This window comes from Podarcis muralis, chromosome 5 (genome assembly GCF_964188315.1).
Source record: "Podarcis muralis chromosome 5, rPodMur119.hap1.1, whole genome shotgun sequence".
Lineage (NCBI taxonomy): Eukaryota > Metazoa > Chordata > Lepidosauria > Squamata > Lacertidae > Podarcis > Podarcis muralis.
This window is the reverse complement of record NC_135659.1, coordinates 21292217-21312399: the sequence shown is the minus strand read 5'-3', so window position 1 is coordinate 21312399 and position 20183 is coordinate 21292217. Positions and strand designations below refer to the sequence as shown.

The 20183-nt window shown below is 40.0% G+C and overlaps 1 protein-coding gene across 9 annotated transcripts in view; it reads right to left on the bottom strand.

Annotated features, from left to right (window-relative positions):
• Positions 1-20183, bottom strand: part of NEK7 (NIMA related kinase 7) — an 83342-nt gene that overhangs the window by 25586 nt on the left and 37573 nt on the right. For 8 of the 9 annotated variants that reach the window (XM_028732556.2, XM_077928364.1, XM_028732560.2 and 5 more), the window contains 3 exons: positions 15720-15782; positions 12588-12698; positions 534-642 (listed from right to left, as the gene is read on the bottom strand). In XM_028732556.2, coding sequence (XP_028588389.1) covers positions 534-642; positions 12588-12698; positions 15720-15782 — 283 coding nt within the window. The remainder of the gene's footprint in view (positions 1-533; positions 643-12587; positions 12699-15719; positions 15783-20183) is intronic. The other variant, XM_077928362.1, reaches the window with a different exon arrangement.

The following is a 20183-nucleotide window of genomic DNA, read 5'->3' as shown; positions in this document are numbered from 1 at the left end:
GCTGCAGAGAGCATACTACCCCTTCCCTGCCAGGAAAACACTCTGCTCCCTACTGCCAATTACCCTCCAACCGCAGAGCCAAAGGGAAGCGCACACTGACCCTATCCATCAGCCAGAGGGATAAGGGCTGCTAGTGCATGTGTTTGGTTTTTATTATTATTACCTGAATTATTTTGAGAGGCGCATAATCCAAAGATGCAGAATAAGTCTTCAAAAATAAATGATTTTTAAGAATCTACAGCATATACATAGCATGCATATGAATTGCAAGTTGTTCATTTTAACCCATAATATAGTCATCACTCCAATGTACCAGCACAAATATGTTTTAATGTGCTCTCGCTAAAGGAGGGACCCAAGATTATTACTGAGCAATATTTATCAAGTTACCTATCCCGAAGAGGAAAAGCAATTTGTAAAAAGCCATTGCAGTAATATGCACACTCACACAAAATCACATACGCTGGAAATATATTTTTCTTTCAACCTCTACACTGGAATGACATTAGCTTGATTAAATGCAATTAAGTTACCTCGATGCATGACGCGCCGTGAATGCATGTGCTCCAAGGCACTGCAGAGCTGAACAAAGTACTTCCAAACTGTCCTTTCAGGAATCAGTCTCTTCTGCTTCTTGAAATGCTTTAAAAAATAAGAACAATAAAATTAACTGCTGCCAAAGCGGATTTGTGAGTAGCCCAACGTCGCAAAGCAATAATTTGGTTAAAAATTATTAAAAGGATAGGATTTTAAACAAAATATTGCTACCCACCAAAGGGTCATGTTTAACCGATGAAACAAAAATCCCCACTGGACACACCCCCACACACTTAATATAAGTAGATACGAATAATCCCAGCTTGTACCCCTAAAGTGTGGCAGGTCAGGGTCTGATTGAGACCCCCCTTGAATTTGAATTTAACCTACAGCGTCAGGGCTGGAAGGTAGAGTTTTTGATGATAATGGCTGCCCCCTATCCCTTTTAGAATATGATTTTGCATTAGACCAGTTTTGGCAGCACAGTAAAACATGGTTTATCATGACCGGAATAAGCTGCAGAGAGCCACTGTACGCTCCACCTCCAGCATGGCATTGAAGGAGACCCTGAGGCAGTTCAGGCCTACCATGGTGCCTGAACCAGCTCATTGGAACACATTTCAGACTACAATGCTATGCCACAGAAACTTTGTTCTCGTGTTTTTTCTATTAAACTCATCCCCAAACTGCTTCCCAATGAATTTATTACAGTATTTTCTATTATTTAAAACTTTCTCTTCCTCCAAGGAGCACGCAGGGTTTCTAGGTCTGTCTAGAAACAGATATTTGACCAAATAAAATGGCAGGTGTGTGTGTGTGTGTGTGACTTATTTCAGTAACTGTAATGCCAGGACTGCAAAACAACTGCATGTTTTTCTTTTATTGTTGGCTGAGGATACTATTACACTGCCAACTCTAAAGACCTGCAAGCGTGGCAGGTGTAAGGCGGCTGTCAGAGCTATGTTCAAGCTGAGAAGAAAACTGCCACCCATAAGTCTGCCACTGATCTATCCTATTTCTATGATATCTTCCTCTTCCTTGACAGGACAAGGCTAAGTGGGATAAAGAAAATGGCCTTAAAAGAAAATTAACAGCTGTGTGCTAACTGAGTCAACCAATATTTGAAACAAATGTAATTCAAACCACAATGGCAACATATGTCCTTTAGGTAACAAAACCTTGTTGTCAAGGTATTGAAGTTGCACCCCCGACTCCGCTGCCCCCAAATCAGTTAAACATGCACTCACTGAATAGCAGAATCTGCAGAGTGTGGCACTCTGAGCCTAAACACATTTACCTGGCTGTAGTATTGATTTATTTGGAACCCTGAACAAATTGAAACATTTAAAAAAACAGCACAAGGTACTGATATTTTAGACTGTAACATTTTAGCATTAGGAGGTTATATGTTCAAATGCTTCCCTGTGTAAAAAAAAAAATGTTGCAAAACACAAGAGGTGTAGTATTAGGATAGCCCTGATGCTTAATTGCATTGCCTTTTACCTGCAGTCTTAACATTTTATCACCACATTCATTCTGAAGCATTAAAGTTCACAGGGGCAGGGGGGGAGAGAGACCATATAATTTCCCTTAATATTTTAATCAGCTCTCAATTCCAGATAAGGTTTCACGCAAAGGCGAAGAAGCCATATAGTCATCATTTGTTTAAAATCCAGAAATCACAAATTCATTCAGAAATGTGTTGCTGTTCAGAGGCTACTAGTGCGGTTCCTTCAATTTGCTGGCTCCATTTTATTATTTATTACGTTACATGCCACTTTTATGCCAGAATGGCTTCTAAGGAAGTTTAGAGCTATAAAATCAATAACATCAATCCATAATTAAAACATATCACAGCATTAAAACATCCGTAATTGACACATACAATTAAACAAACAATTAAAGACATGGCAATTAAAACAGTTTTTTTCTTAAAGTTAAAATAATAAAATCAGAAGTTCAGTTCAGGGGAGGGCTTGCCTAAACAGGTGTGCCTTCAGGATCTAGCAGAATGCCAACACTGAGACAGCCTCTCATATTTCACCAGCACTGACCCTAACAGTGAGGAAAGCTGCTTCCGTGTTATCACAAGCCAATGCTCATCAGGCCATGCTGAAACTGATTAGCTGATCATAGTCCCCTTCCTGGACAAGTGAAGGAGGAGGTATTTCAGGTAACCTGATCCAGGGTTATTTAGGGCTTTGTATGTAAGTAGCGGGACGTGGATGGCGCTGTGGGTTAAACCACAGAGCCTAGGGCTTGCCGATCAGAAGGTCAGTGGTTCAAATCCCCACGACGGGGTGAGCTCCCGTTGCTTGGTCCCTGCTCCTGCCCACCTAGCAGTTCGAAAGCACCTCAAAGTGCAAGTAGATAAATAGGTACCGCTCCGGCGGGAAGGTAAACGGCGTTTCTGTGCGCTGCTCTGGTTCGCCAGAAGCGGCTTAGTCATGCTGGCCACATGACCCGGAAGCTGTACACCGGCTCCCTCGGCCAATAAAGCGAGATGAGCGCCGCAACCCCAGAGTCAGTCACAACTGGACCTAATGGTCAGGGTTCCCTTTACCTTTACCTTTAAACCTTGTTGGAAACAGTGGGGCTGACTTTTGAGAATTTCACTGTTAGCTAAAGCAGTGACATCCTGAACCTAAAAAGGACTCAAAACCTGGGTCACAAAGGCTGCAGCCCTAACTGCACTTACCTGAGAGTAAGTCCTACTGAATCTAATAGGACCTTACTTCTGAGTAGACAGTAGGACTGCAGCAAGAAACACAGTTGGGAATTGGGGCTTTCTGTTTTAAGTCTCAACCAGAGAAAAATGTAATACTGGCGATTAGGGAGAAAGGAATATGAATAGATTGGGGGGAGGGGGCTGACGAGAGACCAAAAACCACAGGTAGTAAGACAAAGCACGCACACAGTTGCTTGGGGTGAGGACTGCAGAGGGACCGTAGTTGGGTTGTGTGTGTGTGTTTTTCAGAAAAACGTAGAATCGGAAGGGACCCTGCGGGTCATCTAGCCCAACCCCCTGCAATGCTTTTTAGCTTGCATTTATCTCAAAAACCTTCAGTGGCTTTTGGTTATTGTTGGATAGGCAATTAACAGGCTTGTTTCACAAATAAGGGAGAAGGAGGGTTGCTGGCCTGGCTTGGTTTGCCTTTGTTCTAGTTTTTAGCATGTGCTTAGTACCGTAGTTTCAGGCTGTGAGCCGCCCTGATATGGGTGGAGGGCTACTACTACTACTACTAATAATAATAATAATAATAATAATGGTGATGATATTTTTCACAGGGCTTGAGTGGGTGATGGCCAGCTGCTGGAATGAATGGGGTCAGTGCTAAATGGTTTGGCTTGCTTTATAACCCCATGGGACCTTGCTGGGGGGGGGGGCAGAGAAGGAGCTCACCCCTGAGGAAGAAGAAGAAGAAGAAGAAGAAGAAGAAGAAGAAGAAGAAGAAGAGCGAAGGAAGAAGGCTTCCCTTCCCCAGGATAGAGTTCCCCGTAACATTAAACACAGGGCATGATTTCAGGGGGAGAGAGAAACCAAGGCAGCAGATTTTGCGCATGCGCGAGCGCCGAAACCCGGAAGTAACCCATTTCGATACTTCCAGGTTCGGAGCGGTATGCAACCTGAAGCGTCTCTAACCCGAGGTATGACTGTATGCTGAGACACACACACTTTTAATTTCCTCAAAATATTTTCAAAAAATGAAATGATGCAATGTTTGGATGCAAGCTCTTTAAATGCTGCTTTCCTCAGACCTGGACTGAATCCAAAACAAACTCTGTATCTATTCTCCCCATAGCTGGGATTTGCATATCAGAGGACTGTTTGATGTCAACAAGATAGATAGGTAGATACCGGGTTTCTTTTCATTTAGAAACAAATACACAACTTCCAAGTATATGCATAGAAAGCACATTTTATTGTTTTTAAAATGAACCCTGCAAAGACTTTTAACAATGTATTTTTAGACAAACTTCTAACAAAAACTCACTGTACAATGCCAGCTGTTCCTATATATCAACCTTACTTGTCTCAAAATGTTCTCAAAAGTGTTATGTGCACTAATGAAATCAAATTTTACGAGATCTGGTGTGGTATGCTAACACTGGGGTTTAATTGTTTTTGCCCCAATGCAGAACCAAGTAGAGAAATGTATCTCCTCCAGAGCTTACCTGGAGGCTTGGACCTTCCAAAGACCAGGTGTCTCAAGGTATATGGTGAAGACACTTGACTGGAAGAAGGCAGTTGTTTCAGTCCTACCAAGGGATGTCAGGGCCTAGATCCAGGACCTTTTGAATGCATAGCTCTAGTGCTGAGTGGCCCTTCTGCTATGGCATAGAATTATACGGTATACAGTCGTACCTCAGAAGTTGAACGGAATCTGTTCTGGAAGTCCATTCAACTTCCGAAATGTCCGTTCGACTTCTGAAACGACTTCTCGCTGTTCTGTCTTCTGGCTTAGCCACGCAGCCTGCATTCGCTCCATAAGACGCACACACATTTCCCCTTACTTTTTAGGAGGGGGAAAGTGCATCTTATAGAGCAAAAAATACGGTAGTTAGCTATCTATCTTGATATATCCCTAGCATTGCTGCAAAATATAATATCCCATGAGTAGACCAACCATGTATTTGCCTCACATGAAACCTACATGGGCATATAAGGAAAGAGTCTAATAAAGGCTAAAAGAACAAGGCAAGCTTACCTTCCACAGAAAAAAATATTTAAGTAAGGTTATGATGATTTCCAAAATATTTAAATAAGTTTTTATAGAAAAAGAAAACAACAGAGAGTTTTGGGGTATCCTAAAGGCAGCAGTTTAGTATGAGCCTTTGTAGGCTAGAACCTTCATCAGATTAGAAAAGAGGGGTTCAAAGGCTAGCAAACAAATGGAACAGTTACATTTAAGTCTTGTAGCAGAACTAAAAGATAAAAATGCAAGAAACTGCACTTTGTGTCCCAACCACATTTAAGAGGGCAGAGTAATGCAGAGCATGGATACATTCATGATCCAGATCAGATTTAGATGTGTTCCACTTTTGCCAGAGGACACAGACTGTATCCCATTTATCAAGAAACAGAGCAGTTCAGTGTAGGCATTAGCAAAGACTGAACTTTCCAAGCATCCCTAGGTGGGGACAAAGGTATTACATTATCTGGCAACCAGCAACACTGCTACAGCAAGTGAAAACAATTGAAGCAGTTTCCAGACAGGAGTGCTTGCAGGGTTGCAGCTCCTGTCCAACTGCTGTCATGACAGCTCCAACCTGCTACTGCAGCAGTGCTGCTGGTTCTTAGAAACTGGAAAAAAAATAATGAGTTACAAAAAGCACACGCCCCTAATATATATATTAAAATGCTCATAGATATTAGTAGGGCTTGTCAGCACTTGGTGTCAGAGTTTGCATCAAGAATGATAGAATATATCTATATATATATATATATTCTACGTATGTATATGTATATAAGAATGAAAGGGGGGAATCACCTGAAATTACAAAGAGTAAAAAAATGACACAAAATAGGTACCACAGGTAGCTTCAAAACTTTTAACAGCAAACATAGGTATAGTCAGTTCAAAGCACTGCTTTATATTTCCTTTAGGAAGATGCTTAATAAAAAATATATTAACTCGAGACTTTGTTCTATAATTAATCTAGCTAGTGTTGCCTGGTGTACTGTTGAAAAATACTGGGTTTTTGTGTGTGTGTTTTGAAAAAAACAGCCTTTAAAAACTAATAAGAAAAGCTCAGAGGAGAAAGGTGACATAATGGCATCTGTAATGTACCATCTCAATGTTTGGATAATCAGTATATGGTACATATCAAAAGCATTTTTCAGTTCACAGTAGTAGCAAATGTCTTTACTCTAGCATATGCGGAAGTCTCAAAGAAAAATTAAATTTTTAAAGAAAGTTTTTAAAAATAAACTTCAGTGTTTAACAATAAAAAAATGTTGAAAGTGTAGATTTGGCTGGCTGCTCTCATACAGTCGTACCTTTGTTGTCGAACTTAATCCTTTCCAGGAGCCCGTTTGACTCCTGAAACGGTTCAGAAACCAAGGCACAGCTTCCAAATGGCTGCAGGAGCTTCCTGCACTCAATTGGAAGCCGCAGAAGCTGCGTTGGAACGTTCGGCTTCTGAAAAACGTTCACAAACCAGAACACACACTTCTGGGTTTGCGCCATTTGGGAGCCAAAACGTCCAAGTACCAAGGCATTTGACAACCAAGGTACGACTGTATTTAAGAATAGGCAAGGGAAAGAGAGCCGTTTCTTTCCTTTTGTTTCACTAATGCATTAACTAACCTCCAAGGAACCCAAGAAAAGGTATGTGAATGTGGAAACAGACTGCCCTCTATTCTAATCCAATTCTCAGTGTTCACCACACACTTCCCCAGCAAACATCTGAATGGAACCAGATTGGGAAGGCTGCCTTAAAGACCACAATTGAGGCTGTCTAGTTGTCCTGGTGTCCCCACCAGCTGAGGAAAGGTGGTTGGTGTCTAGAGAGAGTCTTCTCAGCTATGACACACTCTTATGGAATTACTTCCTCATTGAAGTTAAGCTTGTGCTAATCCTAGTACCTTTTTTGCACCAGGAATTGTTAAATTTTCCATTATTTTCTTTGTATTACTATTTAAACCATCAATTATATTTTGCTTTTGTATTTATCTTGTTTTTGCAGATCACCCTGAAAGTATTGCTGGAGGACGGTATATAAATCATTTAAATAAACAGAACAGAATAAAACGGACTCTCACCTTGACAATGTAGCCATAATACAATGTAGCAGGATTACTTTTCAAGTTATTAGTCAAGACTCTCACCCCAGTACAGTGCCATTCACACAGTACCATGAATTTATATGAACAAGTTAGGGTATAAATCACATCCCTGTTCTTCTTAGTTTTCACACCAGGCTCAAACATTATCATGCCTTCTGTAGCTTCAATCCTGCCTAGTCCTCACTCTAAAGAGAAAAGAGTTATTTTTCTTTACATGCTATAATTATGGTCTCAAAGTTTTGAAGTGGTTTGCAAATGTCCACAGTGGGCACTTGAGCATTCTCCAATATAACCTAGAGATCCATCTAAAGGACTCCTTTAGCCACTCAAAATTGCTCCTCCAGCCAGTATTGTGCAGATACAGTGATGCTAGGAAAGCATTCCTTCTTAGCTGCTGTTACCGCCACAATATAAACTATAAAGTGAGCTCTAAACTGTGTTTGGTCACACTTGATTCAGCTTTCCCTCCACATACATCTGGCGATCATCCCAACCAATTCATCATCTCCAAGTACTTGATGTACAAAAGAGCCAAGACAGTTATATACAGTGGTACAGAGTGCTTAAAAATCATCATGTCTACACAACAGGTAATTTCTGAATTCTAGAATGTGATTGAACAGGAATGAGAAGCATGCTAACAGAAAGGACTCTCAGGAATCTAGTAGCAATCATCCTTTCTGGTTGAGGAATTATATAACCTGCTGCACTTGTTGAGTTAGGAGCATTTTGGAATGACTGCAGCAAAAATCCTGGCCCATAAAAGATATGGCAGTCTAAGCATGTGTGTTGAAGTCTCCCCCCCCCCCAAACCACTGTTCTGTGGCTCCTCAAAACCAAAAACAAGACCAATCCCAGCAAGGAGACTGTTAGGCAGCAGGATGATATATGCAATAATGGAATTTCAAACTAAGTGCCTAATACCAAGTGCAAACACTCGAAACTGAATTTGATCAGACAGGAAGCTGAAGAGGGAGATGGGATAGCAGAGTGACCACCTCCTTCCTAACCATCAAGTCTGGGTCAGCATTGCAACAAGAACCCAAGCAGACAAGCTTGGAAAATCCAAGTCATTCACCCATCTCATTGATGCAGGTCAACAGCACAATTTGGGATTAAATCCTGGATGACAGCAGCAGCATCTCATCCAGTAGAATGGAGCTGCAGCCATGGCTTTCCAGCAGCAGCACTGCTGCTGCTTACCAGAACAGTGAGGGGAGAAGCATGGTGTCAGCAAAGTCAGGACTGTGCAGTCTTGTCAGTTGCGCTCTAGAACACTTTTTGTTTTATTTGGGGCGATGGTCATTTATACTCAACAGGCCTGGTGGACGGTCCTAGTGAACTGAATGTGCATTCTCAAACGTAGAATCTTCTATCCACTGCAATGCCTAGGTAGTTTGTTCACACACAAATGTATAGGAAGATGGAATATAAAATGAGATACTAAATACATTTTAAATGATGTGGAAAGGGGTCTCTGAGAGTAGGAAGTTGGGAAACCACCAACCTGCATGAATGACCTTATTCATAGGACTGTCAATATGGTGGCACCATCATAATGAGTTACCCATTTAAACTTTTAGACATCAGATTCTTTTTTGCTCATTAGGGTAAAGCACTCAATAGCACAACACTGTGCTGAAGATTCATCTGTATTGTCTAATGAAAAGAGAGTCAGTAGCCACTATTATCCTTATTGGATTCCAAGATCTTGCGCCTGACTCCTAATTACTGTGTTTCTCACTGCTCGTATAAAAAACAGCACACACACACACACATACACGCAGTGAGAGAAATGTTCTTATTTTTCTGTTGTGTTCTCATTTTAAAAAGAGAGAGCTGGGGGTGCATTCATTGTACTTCCCTCCTTCCCTCAATCTTTATATACCTAAAATCAACTCATGCTGATCCCACTACAAGAACTATGAAAATATGAGTATAGTGTGACAACTTATACATATTTAATCATAGCCTGATAGGCTGTCATTAACTTCAAACAGCAATCCGAGTTCACTACATTAAACATGATGCCTACGTTAAGAGGACATCATAAACTACTCTCAAGAAAAAGATAGGTAAGAAATAGCCACACAGCCAAATTGCATTGCAGGCAATTTTGGACATCTCTAGGGTAAAATCAGAAGAAAATGCATAAACTGGATTCGCAAGTAGATTAAATTATGACTTCAATAATCACAGATTTAATATTGTGGTTTCTTTAATAACAAAAAACTAATTATAAACCAGAACTGGTCTCTCTGAACAAATACTGGGTTAATGCCACTGTTGTAAGCTATGCCTGCCCTTCCATGAATCTGTGTGTATAAATTGGTTTTCAGTGCTAAAAAAGATATATTTGTATTTCTGTTAAAAGGAAAATGTTGCCTTGACTAAATATCCACCAAATGTATCACTGGATTTCAAATGCTAGAATGAAAGTAGTTAAATGGACAGGTTTGACAGTCCTAGGTAAAATAAAGGCATCAATAGGCCATAATGAAGTCTGTCACAGAAAGGGAAAAGAAAGAGAGGGCTCATATTAAATGTTATGTCAAATTGGAATATACAGAAGAGAAAACAAAACCTTCATATTGTAGCAAGTGTAAACCTACAGAATTATTAACTCATAAGCAAAATATATACAATTTGGTTATAAATATTAACAGGACATTGTCAATCTTTGTAGCACCACATTTTTCACCCTCTTGGCTTAAAAATGTCATCTTGGCAAGGAATATTCTTCAAAGCACAAAGATGCAGTTTCAACTCTATGCTGTAAAGCAAAGTTAATATTCCTTCTAAGAGTCACAAAAATAGTATTTTGAAGGCAGAGGGTGAGGACTAATTAAAAAGCACACTTTTTGTATCCAATAAACCTGAGACACTTACAATGCAGTGAAAAACAACAATAATCTAGTCTGGAGAACAAAGGACTTGTATTGGGGAGGGAACTGATTATTTGACAAGAAATGAATATATAAAAATAGAATGGAATGATCTACCCAAGCTTAAGTATCTTAAATGCAGCTCTTAGAGTAATTCATTTAGCTGAGTGCAAGTTAAGAAACAAACAAAAAACAAAAACCCCTCAACTACGATGAAGTTGTTTTGGCTTTTTAGCTTTGTTGTTTTAAATGCTGCCTATATAAATTAATAATAAATAAAGAATTAAGATTAGCTCGCTTCACACTTTCCCCCATACATAATATAATACAATTAACCCAACTGTGAACTTGAATACATTTAATCTAAGAACTAATCTCAAAATTTTGAACAGCTGGCTGTTGAAATCTTTCCAGTGTGTTACTACAATTGGCAAACTTACTAGTTTTTAGTGTGCTAAAAGTATAATTGGGCTTGTTGGAAAGTCTATTAGCAGTAATGGAAAATGGCAATCAATTGGTCTTCCTAACTTCCTTCCCAGCCTAAAATGCTCGTGGTCTTGTTCAAAGTTCAGTGCACAGAACAGTCATGTTCACTCCAGCACAGCCAAATAGTTCCCATTCCTTTCCCTAAACATTACAGGAAGAAGAAGGGTGGCAAAACTGGGTTGGGGTTTGTTTTGCTACAAAGCCAAATAGGTGGTAGTAAGCAGACCTCTGATACCACCTGAGACCTTTATTTCTGTTCCACTGGAATAGGTTAAGCATGATCTTGTGCCTTATTAGGATATCAGAATATGACTCAGGGTTCCAAAAATCTCTCAGAAAACCCTTGCTGCTTTATGGTAAACGAAGAAATGAATGTAGCTTGTGGAAACAACCTGGAATTCCACAGAAATATGCCAAGAGTGTTCACTGTTTATACATTCGTAAAAAGCACTTTGACAAAGGGTCACACATGGGCTTGTGCAGGCTTTCCTTCAGAGTCCCTTCTCACTGTCTGAAAGAAGCATTCTGTTGTGGCCAATAGAATAGGTTGTAGTGCGAGCTTGGTTCTGGGTGTGTGTGTACATATACACAGTTTCGCTGATTTGTTCAACAAGTCCCAACAGGTTGACTGTTCCTGTATTTTATTAATCTGAGCAAATATACAATAATTAGGTCAATTTAAAAAATGACTCATAACTTTTCCCCAGGGTTTTCCTAGGGTCAGGTTAGGGAACAAAGCCCTAGAAACTAACATGGGTGCAGAGTCCCCTAAACAGCAGAAGTGGAACAAGCCGAAGCCCTCCTGGCTGTGCCATGGTTATTTAGTTTAGTGTGTACAAATGGTGATTTGTAGTTTACTTTCTATTTGGTTTATTTTCTATTCATTTAGCTTCTACAAAAACTAATATTTTGGAACACTGCTCCCACTGAAATCACACAGGCACTCACAATTCTATCATTTCACTGCCTGTTGAAAACATTTCTGTTTAGCCAAGCATTTCAGTGTTGTTTTTTATGATTTTGTAATTTTATGGGGTTTTTTAAAAAAAATTGGAGGCCATATTTTTTTAATAAGTTGGTGGTTTAGAAATACTCGAATAAATGAATGGCTGGATGAATGAATGGACAGAACATCTCAAATGGTGCATTGTGGAGGGACTGCTGCAAATATTCTTCACAAGCTTGTACTTCTATGATAGCACTTTCAGTTTGGTGCCAAATCACCCAGCCAGCATTGCAACTAAGAGCATAGCAGCCTACTGTCTGATTTTTGAGAGGTCACTGGTGTAAGCTCTTTCCGTATTATCACTGCAATGACTTGTGGGTTCATTCCTGCTGGCAAAAATCAAGCGTTATGGAAGCAGCCTTCATAGGCTCCAAGGGCTTTTGATTGTTTTGCTTTGTTTTCACAACTTCAGAAAGAAACATGTTCCTACATGTTTGGATGGTCAGTCCCAACATTTTAAACATACAATCTGGTTTTACAGCTGAATTATTATGGTAAAAATCTCAAAGGGGAGAATTTATAAACAGAAATGCCAACATTAAATATTATGGCTGGCACAATGCCAAATTTGGAGTATAATGATGATCTCCTCCTCATCTATGTTTCCTTGCAATCATGCATAGCATTTTCAGATTAGCAGCAAACTTTGATAGCGAGATATAAATATGGACACTTCGATAGCTTGGAAAGGATTTACGGAATTGAAACCTGGAGTAGGATTTGCGGCAAACACTTATAATTTAGGGTACCTGAGAATCCAGAAATAAAACCAGAGTAATGAGAATCAAAACAAAATATGAAAAATAAAATATGATTTCTATTTATTTCAAACAATTAATATATTAAAAATGAAAGAAAACTCTCTGTTAGGAAAAACGCCTACCTTGATCATTCTAGATAGGTCTCCAGCATCTGCTAATTCCAGTACAATATTTAGTTCATTGTCTTCAATAAATGATGCATAGTATTTGATTACATTTGGATGATTCAATTGCTAGAAAAAGAAACAGATACTTCAGTCTACAGTACGTATAGCCTCAACTATTGGTTTCCGCCATTTAATCCTATATACACAGGGGCGGGGGAGAACACCCATTTCTGTACTAAAAGAAAACAACATTCATTTGTTCATTATTTGCATGCATTATTTTTAGATAACAAAAAACCGTGAACCAAGTCTAAAAATCAAACTTAACGAAGAGGATACCAGCCCCTTGAACTAAGTCAGGAAATAATACAGCAGCTACTACAGCATGTCTATTTGGGGGGGGGGGAGCCCCTTAATTAGTTAGGAATGGGGCACACAAAGCTATCGGATGACTTATGCAAGAAAGCCAAAGAACATGCCATTTAAAAAAGAAGAAAAAACACGTCTTCAACTTTCAATTGTCCATGATAAAACAAAAAAAAAACTTCATTAGCTTCTCAACCAATGACCATTGTAAAACAAAACTAAAGTAGAATTTGGAACCAGAAGAGGTTTTGCATTCTACACTCCACTCACAGGATTAATAAAGGTACCACTAATTTCCAAATGCATCCATTGGATTATTCTAAAATGGATATATTTGCAATATTTTGCTCTTTCTCAGAAGATTATTGAGGTTTTTAAAGCTGAATGCCTCCAGACAGACAAGAAAAACTCAGCAAAGCAAACTTTTGGCAGGCTTATGGCCAGGTCAAGAAAAGTAATAATAACAATCCACATAGAGTACACGTTGAGGAATGTAAAAAACTTATCACACTGTCTTAAATTTTGCCTCAAAAGTTTAAAAAAATCTATTTTGTATTCAAAGCATATAGCTACATATCTCTTGATATGTACAATGATCATGAAACTGAACTGAAAAGCTATTTCAAGGCATGATTATCAATAGGTGAAGAAATGAATGCAATGCAGCTATGAGCTTTTTCTAGTCCCTACTCTCTTACAGCAAAGCTTCCTATTATGTTTTTTGTTCCTGCCGGGCAGAATCACATGGGGCTCAGTCTGCCCACACAGGTAGCCTAGGCTACTACTTCCTAGGTGCACATCTGACCAAGGGTGGTTTCTGTAATCAAATCCATCATCTGCTCAACCACAGAGCAGACATCACAGAGAACCTCTCCAATACCATATCTTCCATAGACATAGCAAGGTCCTCCACAAAGTTGTCAGTAAGGTGCATGGAATTTTCTATATGTGCAATGAGGCACCTCCTACCAAAAATACCCATGTTCTATCTAACAAGGCACTCCTAAAAATATAAAGGAACAGTTGCTAGTACAGCACAAAGACCTACGGCTGGGGCAGAGGGGAAGCGGCAGGGTGGGAAGTTAGGTGCAGACACCTAAATAACCTTTAAAATCACAGGTAAGGTTTGTTATATTTTTAAAGCAGAGAGTAAGCACAATAATAGTCGTCAAGAAACAACATGTGTCACCTTCTGCAATCACAAAGACCAGAAACTTTCTTTTTAAAGCCCCAAAAACCTAAAACCTGGGAATTTTGTCAGAGCATCTTTCTGGTTGGCAACAACAAACAGGAAAAGAAGAGCCACATTCACTCCAAAGGAAAGCCCCCTCCTGTAAACTGTAACTCACCTTATTTATATAAGCATCTTTGCATCGTTCACAATCAGTATTCAGTAAGGCACTTTAGAGGAACAAAAAAGTTTGTGTGTGCACAGACAAGGCTTTTGTCCTTGTTTTACAAAGTGCATCTTCTCTGGATCACACTGCAGTCTGCTTTCGAGAACTAAGGATTCTTGTATGGCAAGTCTTCACCCCCACCTACATAACAAACCTAATTCAAAAACAGCTGTTTCTGATATAACTTGGTAAGGTGGCGGAAGGTGGGGAGTGGAGGCCAGCAGTTCAAAGGGAAAATCCTACAAGGATAAGCTCTCAGTAACAACTAGGGCAGCTCTTGGTTCCCACTTTAAACTTTTTAAAGGCAGCTTACAATGCAATGTGATATGGATGGGAGACTGACATGCATAAAAGGAATACAAAAGCACTGTATCTTTGTGTGCATGTGTGTGCACATTATGTGTTCTATACATATATTGTAGGGGAGGGGTAGTAGCTCAGTGGCTGAGAAAAAACTTTACATATAGCAGGCCCAACCTAAAGGGATTGCCAGGGGGCAGTCTTAGAAAAGCCCTCTTTCTGCCCAAGGCCGTGGAGCAACAGTCAGAATGAGCTAGATGGTCAAATAGTCTGGGCAGCATCCTAAATTCTTATGCAAAAGGCATAAATACAGTATATGCTGGAGAGAGCCTTTTTTCCAAGTAAACAATTGCGAAGATCAGCAGACAAATTCTGCTCCCAAGTTCCATCTTTGACTGAAGTGAGGGCAGCTGGGATGAAATGAAGGATATCTTTTCGGTAATGGGATGCTCATTATGGAACTCCTGAGAAATTCATTAGGCCAGTTCTATTTTTAACTTGTTCCTTAGGTTCTTTTCTACTTTCAGCAGATATTTGAGATTATGGTGCAATTTATTTTTTAAAAAAACAACAGTTGACCTGCCACCTGTTTCATGAAAAAGTAATCTTATATATTTTGTAGCAGGGTTTTTTTTTTTTTTTTTTGGAGGGGGGGCGGGAATTAATGAGGCTAAAGCTAGAATAGGTTCCTATCATTTTAGCTTTCATTTGTTATTTATTATGAACCTTGCTGCTGTTGTTGCTGTTGTCTGTAAGCTGCCCTGAAGGGCAGTGAGATACAAATCACAATGACACACACAGAGAAGTAAATAAACATATCAAGTAAGTTCTGCTCTGGTTATTAGCTATGGAGAGTCGAAATGCAACTCTATTGCCTCAAAAACCAGCTGAGGATATGCAAGCTTTGCGGCAGCTGCATTTAAAATACATGCATGCCCCTGTATCATCCTAAATCCACAGTGAAGACATTTTAGGTATGCCTTCTCCCAAATCTTTAGACTTGGGAATAATAAAAATCTGAACAAATATATGCTAAAGTTCACCTTCATTCAAGTAAAAAAAGAAAGTCATTGTACATATTTACCTTAAGAAGATCTATTTCTTTGATGCAATCAGCACGGGCTTTGGCATCCATTAAATCAAATATCTTGTTTAAAAAAAGGAAAAAAGGAAAAAACAGGATATATATAATCAATGTTTGCTTTAATTTCGTGCCCTAAAAGTAATGTTGCATAAGTGAGAAATCCCCAAACTATGTGACATGAAATATGCATTAAATTAAATAATTAATACCTGCTGTGCGTAGTACCCATTCACAAGAGTACAGTGGTACCTCGGGTTAAGAACTTAATCCATTCTGGAGGTCCGTTCTTAACCTGAAACTGTTCTCTCTCTCTATATATATATATACATATATACATATATGTTGAAATTGTTAATAAAAAAAATTATTAAAAAAAGAGAAACTGTTCTTAACCTGAGGTACCACTTTAGCTAATGGGACCTCCCGCTGCCACCATGCCACGATTTCTGTTCTCATCCTGAAGCAAAGTTCTTAACCGAGGTACTATATCTGGGTTAGCAGAGTTTGTAACCTGAAGCGTCTGTAACCTGAGGTACCACTGTACATAAACACGGAAGAGGCCCCCTGCTGCATCTCTGAATGCTACGCTGCTCTAGCTTTGCCTCTTCTAAGCAGCCTACACTGGGGGAGTGGGTAATTCTACAGCATCTCCATGGTGGGTGTGTGATTGCATCATTCAACCACTGTTCATGTAGAGAAGCAGCAGCAGAATGACACATTCTCAGGGGAGGCTTTCTGTTGTGCTTCTGCACAAGCCAATTGCTCTAAACTCATCTCCTTCCAATCACATGGCACGCCCAGATCAGCGACTCATACAGAAACTAGGCTGCACCATGGGTGGATACTTTTTAAATATAATTTACACACGCTAAATGTAAACCTTTGGGAATACAAGAAGCGTGCCTTGAATTTTAATTCAGAGAAAAAGCGTGTTTCAGCTATCTGACATTTCAGAAACATTGGCATAAAATGAACCGTGACATTCATTTTTTAAGCGCATCTGGCGTGATGATGATAATCAAGATAGTTATACAAGTCTAGATCTGGAGATGCATTTCTGTACATGCTATCTCATTTAAGAGGACCCCTAATGTCTATGTGACGACAGCTACTTTCCAGGGAGTCAGGACCTAGAGAGAAACCCCTAAAGGTCAGCACCACAAGAGAGTTGCATATGCCCCCCTGGAATTCTGCTCTTAGGCAACATGTTCATGTTCAGTGGGTCTTCCTGGCAAACAAAGCAGTGTTTCTTTGGCAAGGTTTTCCAGTGTTGTTGATGGGTGTCATCAGATACATGGTGATATGTGGATGTCTGATGGGATTGAAAATTGCAGGTGTGCTTTTTTGCTGTAACTTGAAGTGTGCACATATTGTGAAAGCAAATAAACAAGCAAATGAAAGGCTGCCTCTGAAGTATAAAACAAGAGCACCAAGAAGCTTTGCAACCCCCAACCAGCAATGCACTTTTTCATCATCACTTAGAAGCCCTCACTAGAATTAAGGTAGCAAGGACAGTGGTCCTGTCAATCATTTTCCCATTATGACTTTCTTCCAAAATCTGTGCTTGTTTGGGGAAGTTCTCCTATAGAAGCAAGGTAATTTTAATTGTCCCCATTTTTGTCATCCAAAAAAAATGCCCTAACTATGTTGAATACACACGGCCAGGGAAAGCAAAAACAAACAGCTTTGGCAACAGATGTTAACCAAGGAATCAGGATGCTGCGTAAATCTCACAGGACAAATATATTTTAACCAGCCAAATTGCTAAGAGAAGCGGAAAGACGAACTTTAGCAGGAACACACCCCAGGATTCTCACACCTCTGTGCATTGCAAATGCTGAGATGATAGAAAGCAAACTCTCTGTGCTGCAAGTTATGATTCAGGAAGGAGACTGAGTGGCAAAGCAGAACGATAGCAAGATAAGTCACATGAATGGAATGTTATGACGAAAAAAAATAGCATCTGACTAATAGAGTGGGGAAGGAAGGTCTAGCACTGTATAGTCAGTTTTGACTAAATATTGAAAAGCAAGCTGGTGTTGATGGAAAACACAGAAGCAAAAGTTTACGACTTGGGGTTTAGAACATGCCTGGCAAAAGAGAAATGTTGCAGCCCTCAGCTGCTATAAGTCTCAGAGCCAGAATGAAAAACACACTCTCTTGCTTAGATCACCTTGGCATTAAAATCCCAAGACTTGGCGCGTGTGATTAGCTTCCAAGAATCTGATTGCCTTTGGGAAAACACAGCAGGCATGTTCATGTTTTTTTTAAACTTACCAGACAGAAACCTCAACCCACCAGGTACTTCAGGTTCCTATTTGCCCTGTCCCCACCACTCATCGTGGTGAGACACCAACATCTGATCCCTGCTGTATCACACTGAAGGGGACAAGTTACGTTATTGTAGACCCCTTCCCTTCCTGGACACTGTGGTCAGGTTGAGTGGTAAGCAATAACGTCTAAATGTCCCCAATGTTAAACTCAGCAACAGAACCATCTATTTGCAGAAAACAGCACCCATCAGGGATTTTTATTTTATTTTATTGCAGGAAAATGGCATGGGTTACCTCAACCCTGCACCATGATCCCAAATGGCACCTCCAATTGCTTTTTGTTAAAAAGAGACATGCCAGGTCTCAATTATTCTAATAAAAAAAAAAAACCCTGAAGTGAAATGTATAGTTTGATCCCAAACCCAGGAATAAATTAGGAAGAAAGGACCTATATAAGGGAGAAAAGCAAATAAATAGTAGGTTAACTAACATTGAAATTCTCAAAAGTCAGACCCACTGTTTCCAACAAGGTTTAAAGGTAAAGGTAAAGGGACCCCTGACCATTAGGTCCAGTCGTGGCTGACTCTGGGGTTGCAGCGCTCATCTCACTTTATTGGCCGAGGGAGCTCCAGGTCACGTGGCCAGCATGACTAAGCCGCTTCTGGCGAACCAGAGCAGCGCACGGAAATGCTGTTTACCTTCCCGCCAGAGCAGTACCTATTTATCTACTTGCACTTTGACGTGCTTTCAAACTGCTAGGTTGGCAGGAGTATGTCTAGGAGTACAGCCTAAAAAATTAAGCAAGTTGACTAAGTAAAACCGGACAGCTATGGAAATTTACCTTAAAATGTGCAGCGTTAATATACAATATTTTACAATATTTCAGGAATACTGACTCACCGATTGTCATCTTACAGTTCTTTGTTTTAACACCTAGATCTTATGTTGCGCATATTGCATCCTAGATTTTATGTAAGAATGACAGCAAAGTATCCTTTGTATCAACATTTGTAACTTAAGTCTCCCACCTCAAAAGCTATGGCAATGGCTTCTGAAGTTCATAAGAGCCTTGTTAGAGAAACAGCAGAAATTATTTGGACGACACATATAATGATTTGTCCAGCTGCAAGTATTTAAGCAGCCGAGTGCTTGTTTTACTGGGTTATTGGCTAATTCACAAGATTACTGAGGAGGTCATTATTGGGTTAGAAGCTTGCATTGCACTAGTGGATACTGCACTCTTGTGATAAAATAGCTCTGCACACAACTGCTGGTTGGTAACAGAGAGCCACACTTTGCACAAGCATGCTACCATATTATGAAATAGTTTTATGCATTACTCTAGTTGCCTAGGGTGATGGAAAGGAGGTGTGCTGAAGGCATTTCTGTCAACCCAATGCAGTTGTTCCATGAACTAAAAGGGTTTTATGCTCTGAGATCTTCACATGAAGGGTGGTATACAAATTTAATTAACAACCACCACCACCACATCAACAATTATTGTCAGGAGCTGCTGGATCTGTGTGACACTCATCTATGTGGTGAACCACTAAATTACACACGGTAGAATGACTCCAGCCTCCGAGGTAGGCCATTGGATCTTTCTGGGCAGGAATGAACAAACAGGATTTCCTGTTCCTGCTGAGCCTCGATTGAGCAACATGGTCTTCCTAAGCTCTGGCATGTTCCTGTATGCTTGCTCTTCATTTGTGCTCTTCTAGACTTGCTCTTCAGTCCTGACTTTTAACTTGTCCAACAGCTTCTGGGTCCTGTCTCAGACTGCTACTCATGGCTAGCACTCGCAGGGTCCTCTCCTCTCTCCTCTCAAGTTGCATAATATACCAGTAATTCATTTTAAGTTCGCCAGGAGCGGCTTAGTCATGCTGGCCACATGACCTGGAAAAACTGTCTGTGGACAAACATCGGCTCCCTCAGTCAGTAAAGCGAGATGAGCGCCGCAACCCCAGAGTCATTCACGACTGGACTTAATGGTCAGAGGTCCCTATAAGTTCATAGGGGATTCAAAAGAAGTTTTCAATACAGAGGAGTGGAGTTGCTGTTTCAGGGGGGAAAGTGAAAATCCCCCCTTCTCTGTGTGTGGACAAGCTGTACTACACAAATAAAAGCTTCAATGAACTGTAACTACACTATGCCAAATTTAATGTTTCGAACAACACACCATTAGCAAAGT